Source organism: Erythrolamprus reginae, chromosome 5 (assembly GCF_031021105.1).
Source record: "Erythrolamprus reginae isolate rEryReg1 chromosome 5, rEryReg1.hap1, whole genome shotgun sequence".
NCBI lineage: Eukaryota > Metazoa > Chordata > Lepidosauria > Squamata > Dipsadidae > Erythrolamprus > Erythrolamprus reginae.
Genome location: NC_091954.1, coordinates 84,802,696 through 84,824,123, shown reverse-complemented (window position 1 = coordinate 84,824,123; position 21,428 = coordinate 84,802,696). Strand labels below are relative to the sequence as shown.

The 21,428-nt window shown below is 38.2% G+C and overlaps 1 protein-coding gene across 1 annotated transcript; it reads right to left on the bottom strand.

Annotated features, from left to right (window-relative positions):
* Nucleotides 1–13,433: 13,433 nt before the first annotated feature.
* Nucleotides 13,434–21,093, bottom strand: LOC139168614 (odorant receptor 131-2-like). Its single transcript, XM_070754239.1, has 3 exons — nt 20,995–21,093; nt 13,914–14,889; nt 13,434–13,501 (listed from the first exon to the last, which is right to left on the bottom strand). The coding sequence occupies exons 1-3, from the start codon at nt 21,091–21,093 to the stop codon at nt 13,434–13,436; spliced, it is 1,143 nt and encodes a 380-aa protein (XP_070610340.1).
* Between the last annotated feature and the right edge of the window lie 335 nt (nt 21,094–21,428).

The window sequence follows — 21,428 nt, the reverse complement described above, 5'->3', positions numbered from 1 at the left end:
GGATGGAATGGAGGAATAGGGAGGTGGAGCAGAGCTGCTCCTGATGATAATCACTAAGATTAAGCAGAATTAATAGAAGCAGAAAAAAATTCTCCCTGACTAGAGAATAATAAAATATTTCCCATTACGAAGGATTACAAAGAGTTGTAGACAGGGGTGGGTTCTGGATACTGCCGGTTTGGTCAGGGATGCACTCCGTGTTCATGTGTACACCACATTCATGTGCAGTACTAAAAAAACCAAGATGCTGGTGCCTACAGTGCCATTGAGAGAACCGGCTCAGGGGCGTGTCGGTTCCACCAATCAAGGCCGCCAAGTTACCAACGGTTCAATAGAACCAGTCAGAACCAGTAGGAACCCATCTCTGCTTATAGGTTTTATTCTTTTTCAACTCACAAAACACAAATCTACTGGAATCTTTCAAAAGTGCTCTTATTTCTAACTCTACAAAATAATCTTTTTATATGCAGGTTGGCGGGACCACAGGGGAGGGCCTTCTCTGTGGCTGCCCCGGCTCTATGGCACCAACTACCGCCCGATGTCCATACTGCTCCTACCCTGCTGGCCTTTCGTAAGGCCACAAAGACCTGGCTTTGTCGGCAGGCCTGGGGGCCATAAATTTACATCCTTGATGCCAACTCTATGAGTGGTGTGCATGTGTATGATTGTGACTGCTCTTTTTTAATAACTTTTTAATGGGTTTTTAGTTTTAGATAATGTTTTAGTTTTAGATAATGTTCTACTTCTTTTTAGTGCTTTGTATCTATTTATATTGTATTTTTATTATTGTTGTAAGCCGCCCTAAATCCTTCGGGATTGGGCGGCATAGAAGATGAATGAATGAATGAATGAATGAATGAATGAATGAATGAATGAATGAATGAATAAATAAATATTTCAGATACATGGAATCTTATATCAAACACCAATGTGTTCATGCCACTGGTATAGTTAATCTGGAAATCTCTTTTGGTACAAATGCCTGTCTCCAAAATTATTATTATTATTATTATTATTATTATTATTATTATTATTATTATTATTATTCACCAACATCTTGGTTCTTTTAGTACACACGTGCATGCAATGTACACATGCACATGGAATGTATCCTTGACCAAACATAATAACAATAACAACAACAACCACAAGTCTTGTGGGACTTTCAAATACAGACAGATCATATTTGGAACACAACATGCCAGATATCACAGTTGTTGAGAGCCGAAGAGTAGGGTTTAGTGATATCGCTGTACCAACGTATTTGTTCATAAATTAACTAAGAACAGCCTGAGCTTTCCATTTACAGGAAAAACAAAGAATAATTCTACTTACACAAGTAAAGATTGTAATAAACGGAAAAGTAATAAAGAATCTTAAAGTCCTTTTTTCTTTATTGCTACTTAAAAAAGAAATTATAACATAGTCATATAAAGTTTGAGGCCTTGCGAAAAGTCTAATGTGAGGTTGTCTTATAAATTTATGATTCCCTGCCTCTTTTAAGAAGCTCTGAACTTCGTTATTGTCCTCCGCTTTGTGATTTGAATATCAAACACCATAAAATTCAGCACTTTAATTATATACTATTTCTATTTACAGATTCTGACATCATCACTGGAAGCATTTCAAGAATATGAAGAAGAATTGAGATGTATAACTCATAATCTGATGACACCAAAGTACTATGTATAGATAAAGTTTTTCCAGGGTCTTTTTGACAATTACAGACTTAGCACAGCAGATATTTAATGTTTTATAATGATAACACTTGTTTAGAGGGCAGTGTCAAAATTAAATGGGATGAGAAAAATAAAAACTATATATAACTTGAGCAACAGAATTTCTATATCACGATACACCTTTTTAATTTCATGTCATGTTAACCACTGCAGACATAATACAGCTTAAATTCCACTTTCGTCTATCCTACTTGAATTTATTGGCCCTTCACTCTACTTAGCACAAACCAACATTGGGTTGGGCCAACACAGGTAGCAATTATATTATATGAGATCATCAAGCACATTATGAAACCACAGTTAAGTAGGTATTTGTGTTGTACAGTTTTATAATATATTTTGAACAGATTTTCCTTAAAAAGATTAAAATGGGTTGTTATCATGTCAGATTTATACTTAGTAAAGCCCTAAGCTACATAAAGCTCAGAGGTCCCTTATTATAAATTTACATGATACAAGATACAGAAGCATATCACAAAAGTTCACACCAAACCAGGAGTCACCACAAAAAAATTGAAAAATATATATATTTACTTTTTATTTATTTAATAACACAGTATTTAAAGTGAAAAATGCAAATTATTTTCAACTGAATGCATTTATTGTTGATATATTTATCATTTGATTTGCTTAATCTCTCCCATAGAGGATAATATAGTATAACCTACAAATAAGAGTTGTAATTTTGCTGGCAAAACAAGTAATCACAATCCCTTTTATTAATATAAGAAATAATGAATTAGTTTGCAAAATCAGAAAACTGATATCAAGTGCAACTTAAAACACTTCATTTCTTGATTTCTCAAAAGCAAATCATGAATTATCTGCTTAAGTGATATGTTGCACAACTTATCACTTTCTGGGAACATTAAATTAATTACATTAAAGCCTTTTAAAGTACAAAAACCTTGTTACTTAAGAATTTATAAACTATGGTACACATGAAATGTCATATAAAAATTTAAAAGAGAAAGAAAGAAAGAAAGAAAGAAAGAAAGAAAGAAAGAAACCTAACCCAATTTTGCAGGATTGTGGGGCCCTAAACTGTAGCTTATTTAGTCTGGCATTGGTTATTACTTTTTAAATTCTTATATATGCCATTATTCTTAAAACAAATAAACAGGAAAGTTATGCAATAATTATATTACTTATTATTTATTTAATAAATGTCATTAAATAAATGATGTAACAATTATAGAATATGTGGTTTATAACTAAAGATCATAAAATTAGCATATTGTAAAATGAGTATATTGTACAGTATATTAATGAACATATTATAGTTTATTAAAGTTACGAGCATTTTTGTATGTACTTTCAAGTCACTCTTGGTTCCTGCATGCTGTATAAATACATTTTTATAAAATTTTAAAGCAATGTTTTCAGAAGTTGCTTGCTATTGCCTTCTTCCTTCCTAGTTTTAAGAGAAAGGGACACGGCCAAAGTTATCTAAATAGCTTTGTTTCTAGCATGGTGTGTTTCACCTCTTCACAAGCTGGCTCTCAAATTAAATACTGTATATTTATTATTAAAGCAATATTAAGTCAAGTTTCTGTTAAAGAAAAGTAGAAGATGCAAGTAGCGTACAAAATAACATAGTACTACAATATCATGTAAAATTTTATTTACAAATGATTAAATTTTATTAATTTAATTTAATTAATTATATTATATAAAATTATATAAAAATAAATTAATTATTTGTAAATTTTATTTACAAAAGATTAAAAATAATTTGTAAAATCATGTAAAACATGGGAACAATACAATTGTTTGCTAATATTTAGTATCAAAACAAACTTAGGGAAAGCAAATAACAGCAAAGCAAAAATTATGCCACAAACACCCTGGAGGAGCAAAACACTTACTTGTCTCTGAATAGTAACAGTATTGTTTGTCTTTCTTTCCAGAAAAATCAGGTCATAAGCTGCGCCATTGAAAGACTTTTCTAGTTGATTGTTACAGTCGGAAGGCCACCAACTAGCAGTATTATAGAAGCAGTTGCTATATTAAGTGCTTTCATTTTCCTTCTTAACCAAGCCAAGAGAACTGCCTGCTAACAAACTCTCAGGTCTCTAAAGTATTATTGAAAACATCAAAATAGAGCTCCAAAGGTTGTTTGAATGTAATCATTTAACTCCATTAAATTTGCTTTATTGGTTTCTATTTCTTTAATTAATCCTTTCAACTCAATGAGATTTTTATGTAGCACATAAAGTTAACATGGCTGCAGACGTGGGCTGCTAAGGTGTAACGGTGATGTGTGCTCCCCCCCATGGTTCTGAGGTCTAGCGGAGTCCAGCGCAATTCTGCTACTGCACCTGGGCAGCAATAGAATTGCACTAGACTCCGCTAGCTCTCAGAGCCACAAGGGTGAGCACACGTCATCGTTCTACCTTAGCTGCCCACCTCTGCATGCATGGAATTATGCCCAACCAGTAAGCCTAACATTTTCAACGTTTTGAAAATATATGTGAGTTGTGCCCTATTTTATGCAATTTTTGCCACAGTTATTAAGCAAATCGTGTAGTTGTTTCCTGGATCTGATTTCCCTAATTGGCTTTACATTTTAGAAGCCAGTTGGAAAGATTACAAATGGGGATCACATAACTCAGGGACAGTGCAACTGTCACAAATAAATGCCTGTTATCAAGCACTGAAATTTTGATTAAGTGACCATGGAAATGTTGCAACTTTCTTAAGTGTAAAAACTAGTCATTATTTTCAATGCCGTTGTAACTTTGTACAGTCACAAATGAATGGTTATAAGTTGAGAACCACCTGTAGAAATCTCCATTGCTGAATTGGCTCTAAAACTTATATGATTAGACATAGTGAGACAGTCACCTTACAAGAATAACATTTTGGAGGACAGAATTGTATGGGTCACACAGTATATACTTACGTCTCAGCTAGCTTGCTGCCTTTAGATACAGTGGAGGAAAATATCAATTTCCCAGTGTGGATTATAACGTGTCTGCGTTTTTGCCCCTGATAAAAGTGAGTGGCAAGTCCGGTTAGCTTCTAAACCTGAAAAGGGAAAGAGAGCATTTTCAGAGGAAAACATTTCAGAATGTTTTTGTCAAGCAATAATTTAAATTAATTATTATCACTTATGTAATCTTTAGCAAAGTCTATTGAGATGATGGGATGATGTTATATAATTACTTTCAATTTAAAACAATATAATGGTTAAGGTGCTGGCCTACAACTTTGGACCAGCTGCTCTTTCTCAGCCCAACCTAGCTCAAAGGATTGTTGTGGGGGAAAATGGATGTACAGGTAGGCCTCAACTTATGGAGCATCTTGCCACTCGATGTGGGTTTGGCCCCAACTTTCCTATCAAATTTTGTTGCATAAATCAAATCTAAAGTACATACAGATAACTGATTCAGTTGCATTCATTAACTTCTTTAAATACATAATAATATATATACCATATCACAAGTAGTTCTTCCAAGTAAATACAAGGCAGGAAAGAGCAGTCAGTTGCATTTCAGAGCTCAGAGCAAAAATAGTAGTTTCATTTTAGCACAGCAGACAAGCACAGAGATCTCTCTTAGGTTTCTGTTTCAATTCACTGCACAGACTCAGATGTGTTTAAGCTCTCATTGGCTGACTTAGTTGCTCTGCCTATTCATTGGCTGACCTTGTTATCATGGCACTCTCATGAATATTCTAACACTCCTTATCATTTTGTAAGGCCTCAAGACCTGGCTCTGGCAGTTAGCTTGCAGCCCCAAAGGCAGTTAGTGGTGGTAGTGGTCAATTAACAACAGATCCCCACCTTCCCCCTGCCCCCCACCTTTTAAAAGATTTTAATGTCTTAACTCATTTTGGTTTTTTAATCTAAGTAAATGTATATGATTGAAAGTTGACATGTGGTAAAATGGGCTGCCAATAAATTTTATAAATAAATAAATGAAGAGCATAGACCAGTGATGACAAACCTTTTTTCCCTCAGGTGCCAAAAGAGCATGCACACGTGCTATTGAGCATGTGCGAGTGCACACACCCATAATTCAATGCCTGGGGAGGGCGAAAACAGCTCCCCACCACCCCCAGAATGCCTTCTGGAGGCCAGAAATGGTCTGTTTCCCAATTTCTGGTGGGCCCAATAGGCTCATGTTTCATCCTCCACAGGTTCCAAAAGCTTCTGGTGCACCCGGTAGGCTCGTGTTTCGCCCTCCCCGGGATCCAAAGGCTTCTGGTGCACCCGGTAGGCTCGTGTTTCGCCCTCCCCGGGCTCCAAAGGCTTCTGGTGCACCCGGTAGGCTCGTGTTTCGCCCTCCCCGGGCTCCAAAGGCTTCTGGTGGGCCCAATAGGCTCGTGTTTCGCCCTCCCCGGGCTCCAAAGGCTTCTGGTGCACCCAGTAGGCTCGTGTTTCGCCCTCCCCGGGCTCCAAAGGCTTCTGGTGCACCCGGTAGGCTCGTGTTTCACCCTCCCCGGGCTCCAAAGGCTTCTGGTGCACCCGGTAGGCTCGTGTTTCGCCCTCCCCGGGCTCCAAAGGCTTTCCTGGAGCTGGGGGAGGATAAAAACACCTTCCTCCATCGCCCCGAAGGCTGCCTTCAAGCCAAAAATGCCCCTCCCAGAGCCTCTGCACAAGCCAAATATCAACTGGCTGGCATATACATGCATGTTGGAGGTGAGATTGGCAATGGCTTGCGTGCCAGTAGATAAGGCTCCACATGCCACCTGTGGCACCCGTGCCATAGGTTTGCCATCACTGGCCTAGACCCTCACATATCTCAAGGTAATTGTTGTTGCAATGGCCCCAGAAAAGGAATAAACATACAATATGCTTTTACTCTTGCCTTTCATCTTTCTGTTACCAGTGCTGTCACTGGACATTAGTGGGCAGGCTCAACCCCCAGCCAAGCTATTTATCTTGGGCACAGACAGAACAATTTACAATCCTTGTCAGAGCCAGGCCCTGCTTGAAGAACTGGCTGATCACGGACCTTTTCCCTCTAGCAAAATAGCCACAGGAAAATAGAAAAGAAACTGCAACATGGGATTCAGACAGCTTCAGGGTGGCTTTTAATGCACAGCAGGTGTGGTTTATTAGGATACATTTGCATAGCATCTGAATTAAAATTGGAGTCTTTTTGTTGTTAACAAGGTGAGAGCCAGTTTAGCACTATGGTTAAGGTTCTCGACCAGAAAGTGGAAGCCTGGATTCTAATCTAAAGGAAGATAAGAACGAAAGAAAAATGGTGAATTTTGAACCATTCATTCTCTTTCATCACCAATCCACTTCATAGGATTGCTGTGGAAAAAACAGTAGAGAGAATTATGTATCGGTAATCGAAAATTATATTATTTACTAGCATTATTTATGGGTTTTTAAAGATGCCATTCCGAATTTCATAACTTCCAGGCACTATCTTCATATATATTACTTAATGTCTATTCTCTTCCATATGTATTGTATATTGGAAAAAGAATAAATAAATAAATAAATAAATAAATAAATAAATAAATAAATAATTGGGTAACGTTTTCCACAGCATCTCCAGCCTGGCCAGGGTGATGTTTGTTTGTTTGTTTGTTTTTGTTTATTTATTTGTTTATTTATTTATTTATATATTTATTTATTTATACTGTATATTTATTTATTTATTTATTTATTGGATTTGTATGCCGCCCCTCTCCGCAGACTCGGGGCGGCTAACAACAGTAATAAAACAGCATATAACAATAATCCAATACTAAAAACTCTTAAAAACCCATTATTATAAAAACCAATCATACATACAGACATACCATGCATAAAATTGTAAAGGCCTAGGGGGAAAGCATATCTCAATTCCCCCATGCCTGGCGGCAGAGATGGGTTTTAAGCAGCTTACGAAAGGCAAGGAGGGTGGGGGCAATTCTAATCTCTGGGGGGAGTTGGTTCCAGAGGGCCGGGGCCGCCACAGAAAAGGCTCTTGTATAGTTGAACCTTCACTTTTGATGATACCTCATTCCAAACTGTTAGAAAATCTATTCTGAAAGTTCTATATAATTAAATATTATAGTGATGAGTACTATAGTACTCTTATTAGGACCGAAGAGAAACTTGATCAATCTTCCCCTATAACTATAATTTGGAACTGCCTACATTGGAGTGGACAGTAAAGAATTATTCATGACTCCTGATAACAGTCCAGGAAGATATCATAACTAATGGTATTGAAATGTGCTTTTGCTATTTAATATAGAGTCTTTCTTTATCCAGTTCTGCATTTTCCAACACAATTATATTTAGAAGTCTAATGCATTTATAATTAGCCAGATATTTTCTTTATCTTTTTAAATTATGGACCTAACCCTAGTTCAGTTTAGACCTAACCCTGATCTTGGGGGATACATTCTGTATGAACTATGTTTGCAAAGATTGAAGTGAAAATAAAACTCTACCAGTCTATATTCTGAGAACTTCAGAGCAAATAAAGTCCCCTCTGGGGGCTTTGATAAATTTCAGTGAACATTTCATGAGTTCGTATAAAACTCAGTTGGGGCAAATTACTATACAGAATGCAGCTTAGACAATCAAGTAAAAATAGAAACTATAATTAAACTATAATTAAATATTATCTTTTGACTCATTGATAGAAAAAAAATGCCTTTCTTTGTCTCCCTCTTGACCAGGTATTGTCCTATTTCAAATTCTTAAAATTGGGTTTCTTGAGGCAGAAAACCCAGTGAAGTTAGTTTAATTTCACATCATATGAAGGAACATTTGGATGGAAACCAAGTAGATGATTAACTACATACATTCTGTGCTCAGCAGTGAACCTCTTAAAAAGCCAGATACAGTATGGTGTTTTCCTTCAGCCATTCTCAATGGTAATTTGCCAAAATTCCTTTTCCTGAAGAGCTTGTCTCAGCAATTCTAATTCCATAGAAATCATCAATATGTTTTGTTGTAGTGCTCATATTATCAAGTATCTCTACCTGTTTGAAACATATGCCAGGATGTTGACATAAGTTTCATTTTGCTTTTCTCTTATAAGACAATACGACTAACATTTCCTATAATGTAGCAAAACGTTCAATGCACACAAATTACAACAGAATATGATTTGCAATAATGAAGATTAAATATGCTCAGGATGAGTTATTTCACATTCGGTGTCAGTAGAATTTTACATATGTTTAACAATTTTATTCTGTTATACTATTATTACATTTTATTCTGGTCTACTATTGTTACATAATTTTGTGGCCCAAATTTTTATGATTGATCAATATGTTCTAAATACCCCCCCAGATGATCTATGAAGACCAACAGGACTGCACTCTATTCTACTGCAGTTTTTGGCTGGTACGTGGTCTGAGCCCTGACTGGAAGAGATCAGAATACACACACACACACACACACACACAATTGTGCTTATGATATAGACATATCAAAGAACTGTTTAAAGCATCTATTTAAAAACAAGATAAGAAAAGCTGAACTCTCAGGATCTGCAGGACTTAGATGAACTTAATATGAATGGGGTGATCTACATCCTTTCTCCTCATTATACATACTATCAAACAACTTGTGATCCATTACATTTCAGCAATACACTCGTAAATGAATTTCAGCTAATACCTGCTCTGCGAGAAGATGAGCAGCAGGGAAGCTAACCACATACAACTTCTTTTAGTCAAGGCTCTGTGTGAGGCAAAAACTCTTACTATCTTACTCTTACATCCCCTGATAATAAGCCCAATCAGGCTTTTCAGTGCATGGCAATAATGTCAAGCGCTTATTTCAGGGTTCAAAAAAATATAAGACAAGATCTTGTTTTTGGGAAGACATGCAGTGATGGGCTGCCAAAATTTTTACTGCCGCACTGTGGGCGTGGCTAATTTTGTGGGTGTGACTTGATGGTCACATGACCGGCTAGGAGTGGCTTGCTGGCCATGTGACCAGGTGGGAGTGGCTTCACAATCATGTGACCGAGGGTACTTAAAGGTCATGTGACTGGGTGGGAGTGCTTACCGACCAAGATAAGTTTTCAAATAGGTGCTTGGACTCTTTTTCAGTTGATTAAGTCACATTATTTGAATAGCCAAAAAAAGGACAAATGATAGACAGCATTATTTGTTGAGGAGCACTGAACCCACAAGGTTCAGTATGATAACAGATTGGGCAAGTAGCTCAGTTTTCTTTAATTGCTATAAAAGTTCATTTCTAGATAATGATTAAAATGATTAATGTGCCTATGGGTAAAAAAATACTATTTAATTATTTCCTATTTTAAAACTAATTAAGAATCATACTAAGGTACTAGAGAAGATAGAACAATAAAAAAATATTAAGTATTCAATAAAGAGTGTAGCAGCCCATTACTGTCCTTACCGAATAATGGGCAGCCAAAATTTTTACTGCCACACTGTGGATGTGGCTTATTTTGTGGGTGTGGCTTAATTGTCATGTGACTGGGTAAAAGTGACTTGCCAACCATGTGATCGGGTGGGAGTGGCTTGAACAATCATCATTGTTAAAGTGAACTGTTAAGTCCTTGACTTACCAGTGTCGCTCACTGGGGTGACAAATTGCTTTGTGTTTCCCGCGCTCTCCTTCCTGGGTCGCCCCTCCACCTCAGGCTGGGTAGCTAGGTGAACGGGTGCTGCCACAAGCAAAAATGCTGCCAGCACTGCTTCCACCCCGCCTTCTGCTTGCACCTCAGGCAGGAGGTGGCCGTGTGAGGCTGGAAGGGAGCCGAACAGGAGAGAGGGAAGGTCATCCGAGGCCAGGAAGGAGGAAAGAGGAAAAAAGCAAGGAGCGCAGACGTAGCATCAGGAAAACAGAACCGGAGGAGTCCTGGCAGACGCAGTGAGCTCTTTCATCCTCACACTGGAGCGGACCCCGACCTCTGAGGACCGGTCACAGACAACAGGTGGGCCAGTCATAGACAGCGGGCACGGATGCGGCCCACGGGTCACCCCTTGCCCAGGTCTGTTCTAACCACTAACCATATTGCTTTCTAACTAGTATCTCATCCATAATTATACCAAGTACTGTATTTTAATTTTACCTTAATTTTTCCATTCATTGTATAAAGATCAATTCTGAGTGCTTTTGGAATGTGCATGAGGTTTTATAAATAATTCATTTCCTCACATATATCTTGCCAAGGAAGGTTATTGAGGGCAGAGGAGAAAGAAGACTAAATTATTTCTATGGCATCTCTGCTTTCCCCTCCCAGTTCAAGTAATAATGACGCAAGATTGCTTGAAGCATGTTTCTGACGAACATATTAAAAGACCTTTCAAAGGCAGAGCTACACAGGAATATACACTGCTCAAAAAAAATAAAGGGAACACTTAAACAACACAATATAACTCCAAGTAAATCAAACTTATGTGAAATCAAACTGTCCTCTTAGAAAGCAACACTGATTGACAATCAATTTCACGTGCTGTTGTGCACATTCAACTTTGTACAGAACAAAGTATTCAATGAGAATATTTCATTCATTCAGATCTGGGATGTGTTATTTGAGTGTTCCCTTTATTTTGTTTTGAGCAGTATATATTTTGATTATTATTTTGAATGCCTAGTTCCCAAACCTTTGGGGCCTACAAACACATCTGGAATGATGGGTGTAAGTGCTTTTACACTTCTACCCATAAGTCACAAAATACCCACCATGTCCTATCAATTAAAGGCAGATTTAAAAACAAAAGCAAACTGATGAGGCAACAGAAAAAGTAGCCTATCTAAGAATTAGAATCTTAATAAAATGAAAGAATTTTTTTCTCTTTCAATGAAGAAAACAATAATTGAGAAACAAGTAAATGATGATATTTAGAACAACATCCAATCCTCAAATAAATATATACCTGCTCTGCAAAAACGCTTCACACAGCCAGATCAGGTGATACACATACCCAGAGAGAGAGAGATAAAAACATACAGCAGAGCAGCCAAAGGAAACCTTTTTATTTTAAGCAAATATTTTATTAAGCAAAACAAGGACAAAAATATCAAAAGCATGACAACACAAAGTATCTTGCTGCCCTCAAGGATGTTTTCTCAGGATGTTTTCAGTATAATTTTAATTTTCTTCTCTCTCTTTTTCCTCCCACTCCAAAGCCCAGATATCTGATGCGTCTCAAAACAAATTATCAGGGTACATCCCATTGTCATTTTTACTTGCTGGATCTTATCAAATTCAGAAGCAACTTTGAAAATAAAGAAGTATTAGATGCATTCCTTTTGCAACATGGCAATTAACCAGTTCTTTTAATTAGTCAATATGTAGAAATACAAATAGAACAAGTTTGAGGTCCTCAGACTTATGACCCTCAAAACTTTACCAAAGATGGTACATTTGTACAATTCTAGTTTGAATTTCTAAGTATTGCAATGCTAATACCTCTGGAGGTGATGTAAAAACTCAGAGGAAATAAAAGAAAAAGCAGGGAAGGGGTTTAGCAGCCCTAAAGCAAGTCATAATGGAGTAAAGAATCTAGTATATGCTAACAAACTGTAGATACCCACGGTTGCATTGACATTAACAAGCATCAGGTTAGAAGGCTGGTTGTATAAACCGCCCAAAGAAAAAATATATTGCTCCAGTTGCAGTATGAAAAATATTGTACACCAAATACCATCACATTTGAGCAGTGCGATCTGATAGTATTTTGAGAAAAAAGAGAGACTTGGGACCAGGAGTAGGTTCCACTTACCTTTGCTAGTGGTTCGCATCACAACGTTTTGCACATGTCCCCTTGTGCAATTTTGCTCCTCAACAACACAGATGAGGAGCTGATTAATTAATAATAATAATAATTTATTAGATTTGTATGCCGCCCCTCTCCGAAGACTCGGGACGGCTCACAACAATAATAAAAACAATGTTACAGTGGAACAAATCTAATATTAAAAGAGAAAAAGACATATAAAACCCTATCATTTAAAACCAAACAACACATACATACCAAACATAAAGTATAAAAGCCTGGGGAAGGTGTCACAGTTCCCCCATGCCTGGCAATATAGGTGGGTCTTGAGTAGCTTACGAAAGACAAGGAGGGTGGGGGCAGTTCTAATCTCCGGGGGAAGTTGATTCAAGATGGCCGGGGCTGCCACAGAGAAGGCTCTTCCCCTGGGGCCCACCAAACGACATTGTTTAGTCGAAAGGACCCGGAGAAGGCCAACTCTGTGGGACCTTATCGATCGCTGGGATTTATGCGGCAGCAGGCGGTTCCGGGGGTACTCTGGTCCAGTGCCATGTAGGGCTTTAAAGATCATAACCAACACTTTGAATTGTGACCGGAAACTGATCGGCAACCAGTGCAGGCCACGGAGTGTTGTAGAAACGTGGGCGAACCTGGGAAGCCCCACGATGGCTCTCGCGGCCGCATTCTGCATGATCTGAAGTTTCCGAACACTTTTCAAGCTGTGATCAGCTGTGCTTTGTGCAAAGGAATAAAGGTCAGTATAAAACTGGGGGCGAGTGAGAGGGACCTTTTACAAGGAGCAGAACAGGAAAAATGTTCACAACAGTAAAAAATTCACAACGAATTCAAAACAAATTCAAAAAAGAAGATGGTGGCAGCCATGGACTGGCACTAGCCGATCCAGTTCAGTGATGTCACTGGCTGGTCGTTACTGCTTCAGGCGATCGGATCTGAACTGGGGGGAACCCACCCCTGTTTGAGACTCTATGTGGACCTGGACCTATGCTGAAACATTCTTGAAAGTCAAAATGCAGCACTCCAAGATTCCAACTGGATATATCGGCCAAGCTCTTGATTAAAAGTATAATCCACTGAAACGAAATGAGATAAGAATAGAGAATATTCATTAACAGAATTACTTTCACTTTGGAAACCAATTTGATTAAGACAGAGAGGTTGTTGTTTTTTTTAGTTTCTTAGTAACAGCATTTCTGTGAACCAACAAATTGGCTGCCCTCTTCTCAGATAAGTGAGGAATCTGCAGATGGCTCTTGTTTTCCCAAGCTGGCCATGAATCTTTACTGAACTGTACATAGGCTATTTCACTGGCCTTGAAATGCTCAGTGTAACTTTTTAACTCTGTATATTCAGTTGAGTCGAATCATTGCATGTGTTTTACACAGTTCTGAAGTATCCAAGAGTTATAGTCCAAAAACATATTCAGAAACATAAGCACAGCATTTATTAGATATATTAATTACATTGGAGACATTTATACATTACATAGAGAAGTGGTTCTTCCTTTTACTGGATTTTCAGTCACTTGAAGATGCAGTGGGTTGCTATTATTATTTACCAAGTAGTTATTGTCTTGAGTTCCTTCTTTTTTGATGCAGAGTTTCTCCAGTATTTCCTTATTACGAAGTCCATAAACAACAGGGCTAAAGCTTTGTGCAAAGGAAAAAACCACAAAAGCTCCAAATTTTATTTCTGTGTATTCTGTTCCTTTCCCAATGGCTCCAATAACCAAAGGTGGAAGAATATGAAAACTCATCTGCAAGCCATGAATAATAATGGTTTTTCTGGCTTTCTTATTTGAAGAATTAAAGTGACCAGAAAGTTTTCCTTCTCTGCACATTAAGATGTAACCGGTCATTATGGCAGCTGTGAGAAGTGATATGAGAAGAAGACCAGATATTTTTGCAAAATTGCCACCAAGCATAGTAGGACAAGAGGGTTCTTCTTCAAAAATTTCCTCTGGATTCTGGTCTGTGCCTTCAATAATGATCAATAATGTACATTTGAATATAGTCCCAATCCAAATAGAAGCTGTCACTTTGTTTTTTACTGAGTGCGCAAATGCCGAGTATCTCAAAGGCCAGCAAACTGCAAGGCAAGTATTGAGGACCATCAAAGCTAGAGTGATGAGGACTGATTCTGCAGTTGCTGCTTGTATTCTGAAGATGATCCAGATCCAGAGAGTTTGCACTCGGGATATTTGTATTGCATTGCTTATAACACCAAAAGCACAGAATGAAGTACAGCCAATGAGATGGTGGCAGAGAAAGAAGTATCTGACTTCTTTCCTTATTCTGTAATCCTGTCTTATAATATTAATTATCAATATACTCATAGTGATAGTGAAGGTGAAATTAATGAAATAAAGGCCTGCTTTTACTGCTATTAAGGTTTGTATTAAATCAGATTTGTTCCGTGAAGAATAGTTGGATGAATTCATAATGAATAGGTATTTTCTTCCCTGAAAATACACAAATATTAGATTAATAATAGCATTGAAATCATATGTAGTCTCGTGGCAAATAAGTAATATAAAATAATAGGATTATAATATGCATCAGTTGCTGCTCATTTTGTTTGTTAGAAATATATGCCACAATTTCCTCAGGAAATTAAAGTGATTACATGACAATCTCCACTCTTTTTATCCCCACAAAAGTGCAAAAAATAGGTTGATCTGAAAAAAGCGACTAAGCTACAGTCACGTAATAAATTGCATGGGTGAAGGTATATTTAAAGTTGAATGTCCCTGGCTTAAATATAATATAACACTAGAACCGCTACACTGTCCTGACTTTCTATGTACAGTGGTACCTCTAATTACGAACTTAATTTGTTCCGTGACCAGGTCCTTAAATAGAAACATTTGTAAGTAGAAGCAATTTTTCTCATAGGAATCAATGTAAAAGCAAATAATGTGTGCAATTGGGCAAACCACTGGGAGGGTGGAGGCCCTGTTTCCTCCCAGGAGATTCGTAAAGAAGTCCGATGGAGGTTTCTCCCTGCCTTTTCAGATTACAGTTTTGGGGGCTTGGGTTTGTAAGTGGAAAATGGTTCTTGAAAAGAGGCAAAAAAATCTTGAAAACCCAGTTCTTATCTGGAAAAATTTATAAGTAGAGGCGTTCTTAGGTAGAGGTACCACTGTATTATATAATGGCTTAATCAACTTTTCTTCCTTTTCATTCTATAAAATGAAGTGTTAATCTATATGTAACTAAAACTTTCCTATTTGTGGTTTGTAACCAGAGATGGTTTTTAGCAAGTTCGGACCAGCTCTGGAGAACCTGTAGCGGACATTTTGAATAATTTAGAGAACCAGTAAATACCACCCCTGACTGGCCCCACCCCCATCTATTTTCTGATAGGGAAGAAATGGGGATTTTGCAGTAACCTTTCCCTGGAGTGGGGGGGGAGGAATGCAGATTTTACAATATCCTTCCCCTGCTACACCCACCAAGCTACATCATGACCACCAAGCCACGGCCACAGAACCAGTAGTACTTTTTTTAAAATTCCACCACTATTGTATCCTTTATTTGGGTGATACAGTGCATCATAGATGAACATTTTGTGGTATCTCAAACGACCAATTAATGCATCCAAAATCCAGGACCCATTACTCATGTGAGATTGAAATTCTAAAGATCTTCAGAAAGATTGTGTTGGCAAAATTGTGGCCATTGCACCACCGCTATGTGGTACTTTGATTTCTGATGTTCTCTGCCAGCTTTCCACAAGAAAAGTCAGTAAGGAAGCCAACAGGAAGTAAGAACTCACTCCCCTCTCACTGGTATTGTTTTGGTGGTGTGTTTTTTTTCCCTGTCAACCCATGGTCATTTGTGTTATCAGTTTAGGAATATTATTATTATTATTATTATTATTATTATTTATTAGATTTGTATGCCGCCCCTCTCCGCAGACTCGGGGCGGTTCACAGCAACAATAAAACAATGTACAACAAATCTAATAATTTTAAAAACACTAAAAATCCCTTATTAAAAGCAAACATACACACAAACATACCATGCATAAACTGTATAGGCCCGGGGGAGATGTCTCAATTCCCCCATGCCTGACGGCAGAGGAGGGTTTTAAGGAGTTTACGAAAGGCAAGGAGGGTGGGGGCAGTCCTAATCTCCGGGGGGAGCTGGTTGCAGAGGGTCGGGGCCACCACAGAGAAGGCTCTTCCCCTGGGTCCCGCCAAATGACATTGTTTAGTCAATGGGACCCAGAGAAGGCCAACTCTATGGGACCTAACCAGTCGCTGGGATTCATGCTGCAGAAGGCGGTCCCGGAAATATTCTGGTCTGATGCAATGCCTAACGGGTCATGGGTTGTCTCTAGTTGGTAATCAGGTTGTGATGGAATATGTACCTGGAGAATCTGGAGAGAGGAGTTTGAGCAACACAAAGCTTTCCCAGTGGATGAGGGAGTGGGGAAGAGATTCAGAGTAGCCACACCCTAGAACAGTGATGGCTGTTCTAGGGTGTGACAGGTGGCACGCGATGGCTGTTCTAGGGTGTGACAGGTGGCACATGATGGCTGTTCTAGGGTGTGACAGGTGGCACGCAATGGCTGTTCTAGGGTGTGACAGGTGGCACGCGATGGCTGTTCTAGGGTGTCACAGGGGTCACGCGATGGCTGTTCTAGGGTGTCACAGGGGGCACGCGATGGCTGTTCTAGGGTGTCACAGGTGGCACGCGATGGCTGTTCTAGGGTATCACAGGTGGCACGCGATGGCTGTTCTAGGGTGTCACAGGGGGCACGCGATGGCTGTTCTAGGGTGTCACAGGTGGCACGCGATGGCTGTTCTAGGGTGTCACAGGTGGCACGCGATGGCTAGGGTGTCACAGGTGGCACGCAGAGCCATATCTGCTGGAACACGAGCCATTGCCCTAGCTCAGCTCCAATGTACATGTGTGTGCCTGCCAGCTGATTTTTGGCTAGCACAGAGGCTCCGGGAAGGTGTTTTTGGCTTCCAGAGAGCCTCTGACGGGGGCCATTTTTACTCTTCCCCAAGCTCCAGGGAAGCCTTTGGGGCCTGGGAAGGGCAAAACATGGGCATACTTTGTATGCCGCCCCGAGTCTACGGAGAGGGGCAGCATACAAATTTAATAAATAATAATAATACTAGAGCCACCAGAAATTGAGAAACAGGCCATTTCCGACCTCCAAAGGGCCACTGGGTTGTGGGGGAAGCTGTTTTTGCCCTGCCCAGGCTTTGAATTATGGGTATGGGCACTCACGCATGCGCAATAGCATGCACGCATGCTCTTTCGGCACCTGAGGGGAAAAAAGGTTCACCATTACTGCCCTCGAACCTCTCAGGATATATCTAGACTATTGAGTTACAACTTCAGCTTGGTAAATTTTTTACATTAGATATAAGAACTCATGGATTTCATAATATTTTCTTTGGCTTTGGACCTAACAAATTCTGTATCACACATGAAAAGCTAAAAATGCTCCAAGCTAACACTTACTAGCCATACTCATGAACTTTCAAACTGGTAAAGGAAAAGTTTTGCTAATAGTTAACTCAGGCCGTCAGTATCATTAGCTTGCATTATTTAAGAATTTATTAGAAATAAAGTCAATACAGTGCTCCCTCGATTTTTGCGGGGGATGTGTTCCGAGACCGCCTGCGAAAGTCGAATTTCCGCGAAGTAGAGATGCAGAAGTAAATACACTATTTTGGGCTATGAACAGTATCACAAACCTTCCCTTAACACTTTAAACCCCTAAATTACAATTTCCTATTCCCTTAGCAACCATTTAGATTACTACTCACCATGTTTATTTATTAAAGTTTATTTAAAAAAATATTTATTAAAGGCAGACGAAAGTTTGGCAATGACATATGACATCATCGGGTGGGAAAAACCATGGTATAGGGAAAAAACCCACGAAGTATTTTTTAATTAATATTTTTGAAAAACCCTGGTATAGACTTTTCGCTAAGTTTGATCCCGTGAAAATCGAGGGAACACTGTATAATATATTTGGAGAAAGCAGGGTGAGTTCAGTCAGGAAAAAATGAACTTTCGTGAACTTTCATGAATTTTCAAAGTGAGTTCAGTCAGAAAAAATGCATGAATTTATAGGAGGTTTTTCTTTTTTAAAAAATTCAGCATTTTTTAGTACAGGAGAGAAAAAAACTGCAACACTTGTCTGACATGAAGTGAAACCAGCAGTTTTATTAATGCCTTCAAAGGAAATATTGACTTCTCAATTTCTGAGAACTAGTAAGATGTAATTTAAAGTGTTGACTAGAACAGCAACAACTCAATTTCTTCAAAACTTTCTTCAAAAACTCTCTTTGCCATGGAAAATTTCCTGGTAAGTTTGAACCAATTGATTACTCTTAATCCAGCTGACATAATTCATCCAAATCAAAATCCATGTTCAGATCTTACCTTGTCTCTGGATTTGGTCTAGTAGTTTTTCAACTGAAATTAAATTAAACTCCTGATTATATAGGAACATTTAATGCCAGACTTACCTTGAAAGAAAATAGCATATTTACAAATGGGGGGGGGGGGGTGAAAAAGAGGAGGGGAAAAGGATCAATTGATAACGTAAGTATCTCTACATATTATTTGGTTGAATTGTTAATTAATTGTACAGCTGTTATTGCTTTATCACCAGTGCTTCAGTTCTTCCCATAGCAAATTTAGAAAGTGTTGAAAGGAATTTGTGATCATTGCAAAAATAACTAGTTAGGTGGACCTAAGCTCAGTTTGAAGGAGACTTGAATTTACAGAGATTCAAACTTGTTTTTATGAAAGCCCAGCTATTGCAGTAAAATGCCTTTCCCCCCCCCCAATGTTCACAAAATTTTGAATAAAAACAATATTCAAGTCAAATTTATATAAAGCCGCTGGAAGAGATTGTCCGGAAATTTATAGTTTATTAATGACTCATATTAGAACTATTTGTCTACTCCTAGAATCTGATTACTTGTTGCTTTATCTGCATTAGAACCAGTACTGGGTTGCTCACAGTTCAGCCCGATTCTAAGAACCATAAGCAGCAGGGGCAGGAGGCTTCACCCACCTACCAAAGATGCTTCTATGCACGCAAACGTGTAGTAAAGGGCTTTAGAACCCACTACAGTATTGATTACAACTGACTAGGGAATATTATCTACATTGGGTTTCTTTACATTTAGAACTTCACTTGATCCCCAAAATTGGATTCATAGGATCTCTGAGGATCAAAGACGTACCTTTTTTATCTACTTAGGTTGCGTACCCTACGAGACTAGACTTTCAATCCTGGGCCTAGAAAGTTTAGAACTAAGATGCCTTAAACAAGATCTAAGTATTGCCCACAAGATCATATGCTGCAATGTCCTGCCTGTTGGCGACTACTTCAGCTTCAACCACAACAACACAAGAGCACACAACAGATTTAAACTTAATATTAACCGCTCCAAACTTGACTGTAAAAAATATGACTTCAGTAACCGAGTTGTCGAAGTGTGGAACTCATTACCGGACTCATAGTGTCATCCCCAAACCCCCAACACTTTACCCTTAGATTATCTATGGTTGATCTCTCCAGATTCCTAAGAGGTCAGTAAGGGGCAAGTACAAGTGCACTAGAGTGCCTTCCATCCCCTGTCCTATTGCTCTCCTATATCTCCCATACCTTTCTTCTATTCCTATATCTCTTCTTCTATTCTTTCATTGATTTGTTCTGTTACTATACCTTCTTTTCTATTATTTCTTAGATATATTTTATTATGAGTATCTCCTCTATAACCTTCATCATGTATTTTACTATGTGTATATAGATATATACCCACTAAAACCCTCATTGTGTATTGGACAAAATAAATAAATAAATAAATAAAATAAATACACCTTTTCTTGATTTGTTCTAGCCCCCCCAGAAATTCATGGTCTCAGATTTAAAACTTAGGCTTTTTAAGTTATGTTACCATATTTACCATTAAGCTTTGTGACAATGTCAAATTAGATTTTTGGAAGATTTTTCAAAAAATTGTATTTTCACAGAATGCTCACATTAATTTAATATATTCAAAATATAAAGTTACCTACTTCGCTCTTAGGAGGACAGCCACATTAGTCTATGGTAGCCAAAAATAATTTTTTTAAAAAAATTAGGAGTCCGGTAGCACTTTCCTGATTAACAAATGTTATTAAAAAGCTTTCATGAGCTGCAGCAGAGAGTAAATTCCACTGTATCTCCTTTCTCTATTTCAGAGTACTAACAATGCCATAGCAAAATGAAGAAGTAGTAGTAGTACGTGGAGGAAGTTTTACCTACCAGATGCCATCAATTCTACATGCCATTTAGCTCTTTCACATCACAATGATTCTTCAGCTATTAATTGCATGTAAGGTAAAGACCTCTCTCTGAAAGCAGGGGAAATCCTTTAGTGTGTCAATACCTGTACCTCTTAGATGGTGGATTTTGGTCAACAGTACTGTGGTGAAATCAGGTGCTGAGTTACAGATAAGAGGAATAAAGAGAACAATAGCCTTAAGTCAGTGCTGTGTAGGAAGTGACACAGGAAGGATCCTCCCTAACTTCTTACCAGCATTTTATCAGATCGTTTATGAAAAGTACGCTTCAGTCTAGCAAGATTTTGTCTATGAGTGATAAAGAAATTGCTTGGATCATTTACATGTGTCATTTTCAGCTTCCCACACCTAACAAATACAAATTGGTTTGAAGGTAGACCTTAGATTAAAGATCCTAGCATGCACAGGACAAAATGAGCAGGCAGCTTAGAGATAAAACTAGACCTTAGTTACATTTATGGCATAGGGAAAAATGTGTAATACAATACCGAAAAAGTGGATTGAAACCTGGTTACACTGTGTTCTTCTCGTGAGCATTGAGTATTATATGAAGATGACTAAGACTGCTAATTTAGTCTATTTTCTTTTCTTTTCTTATGGAAGCACAATTAACCAAAGTAATAATGGACAATGAAATTCGATATTTTGGGGAACATCTGGTACAAAT

Coding starts and splice junctions, on each gene's coding strand:
- LOC139168614 (XM_070754239.1), bottom strand. CDS start 21,093: ATGACACATGTAAATGATCCAAGCAATTTCTTTATCACTCATAGACAA. Junction 14,890..20,994: donor AACGATCTGATAAAATGCTG/GTAAGAAGTTAG, acceptor GTGTATTTTCAG/GGAAGAAAATACCTATTCAT. Junction 13,502..13,913: donor AGGAAGAACCACTTCTCTAT/GTAATGTATAAA, acceptor ATTTCGTTTCAG/TGGATTATACTTTTAATCAA.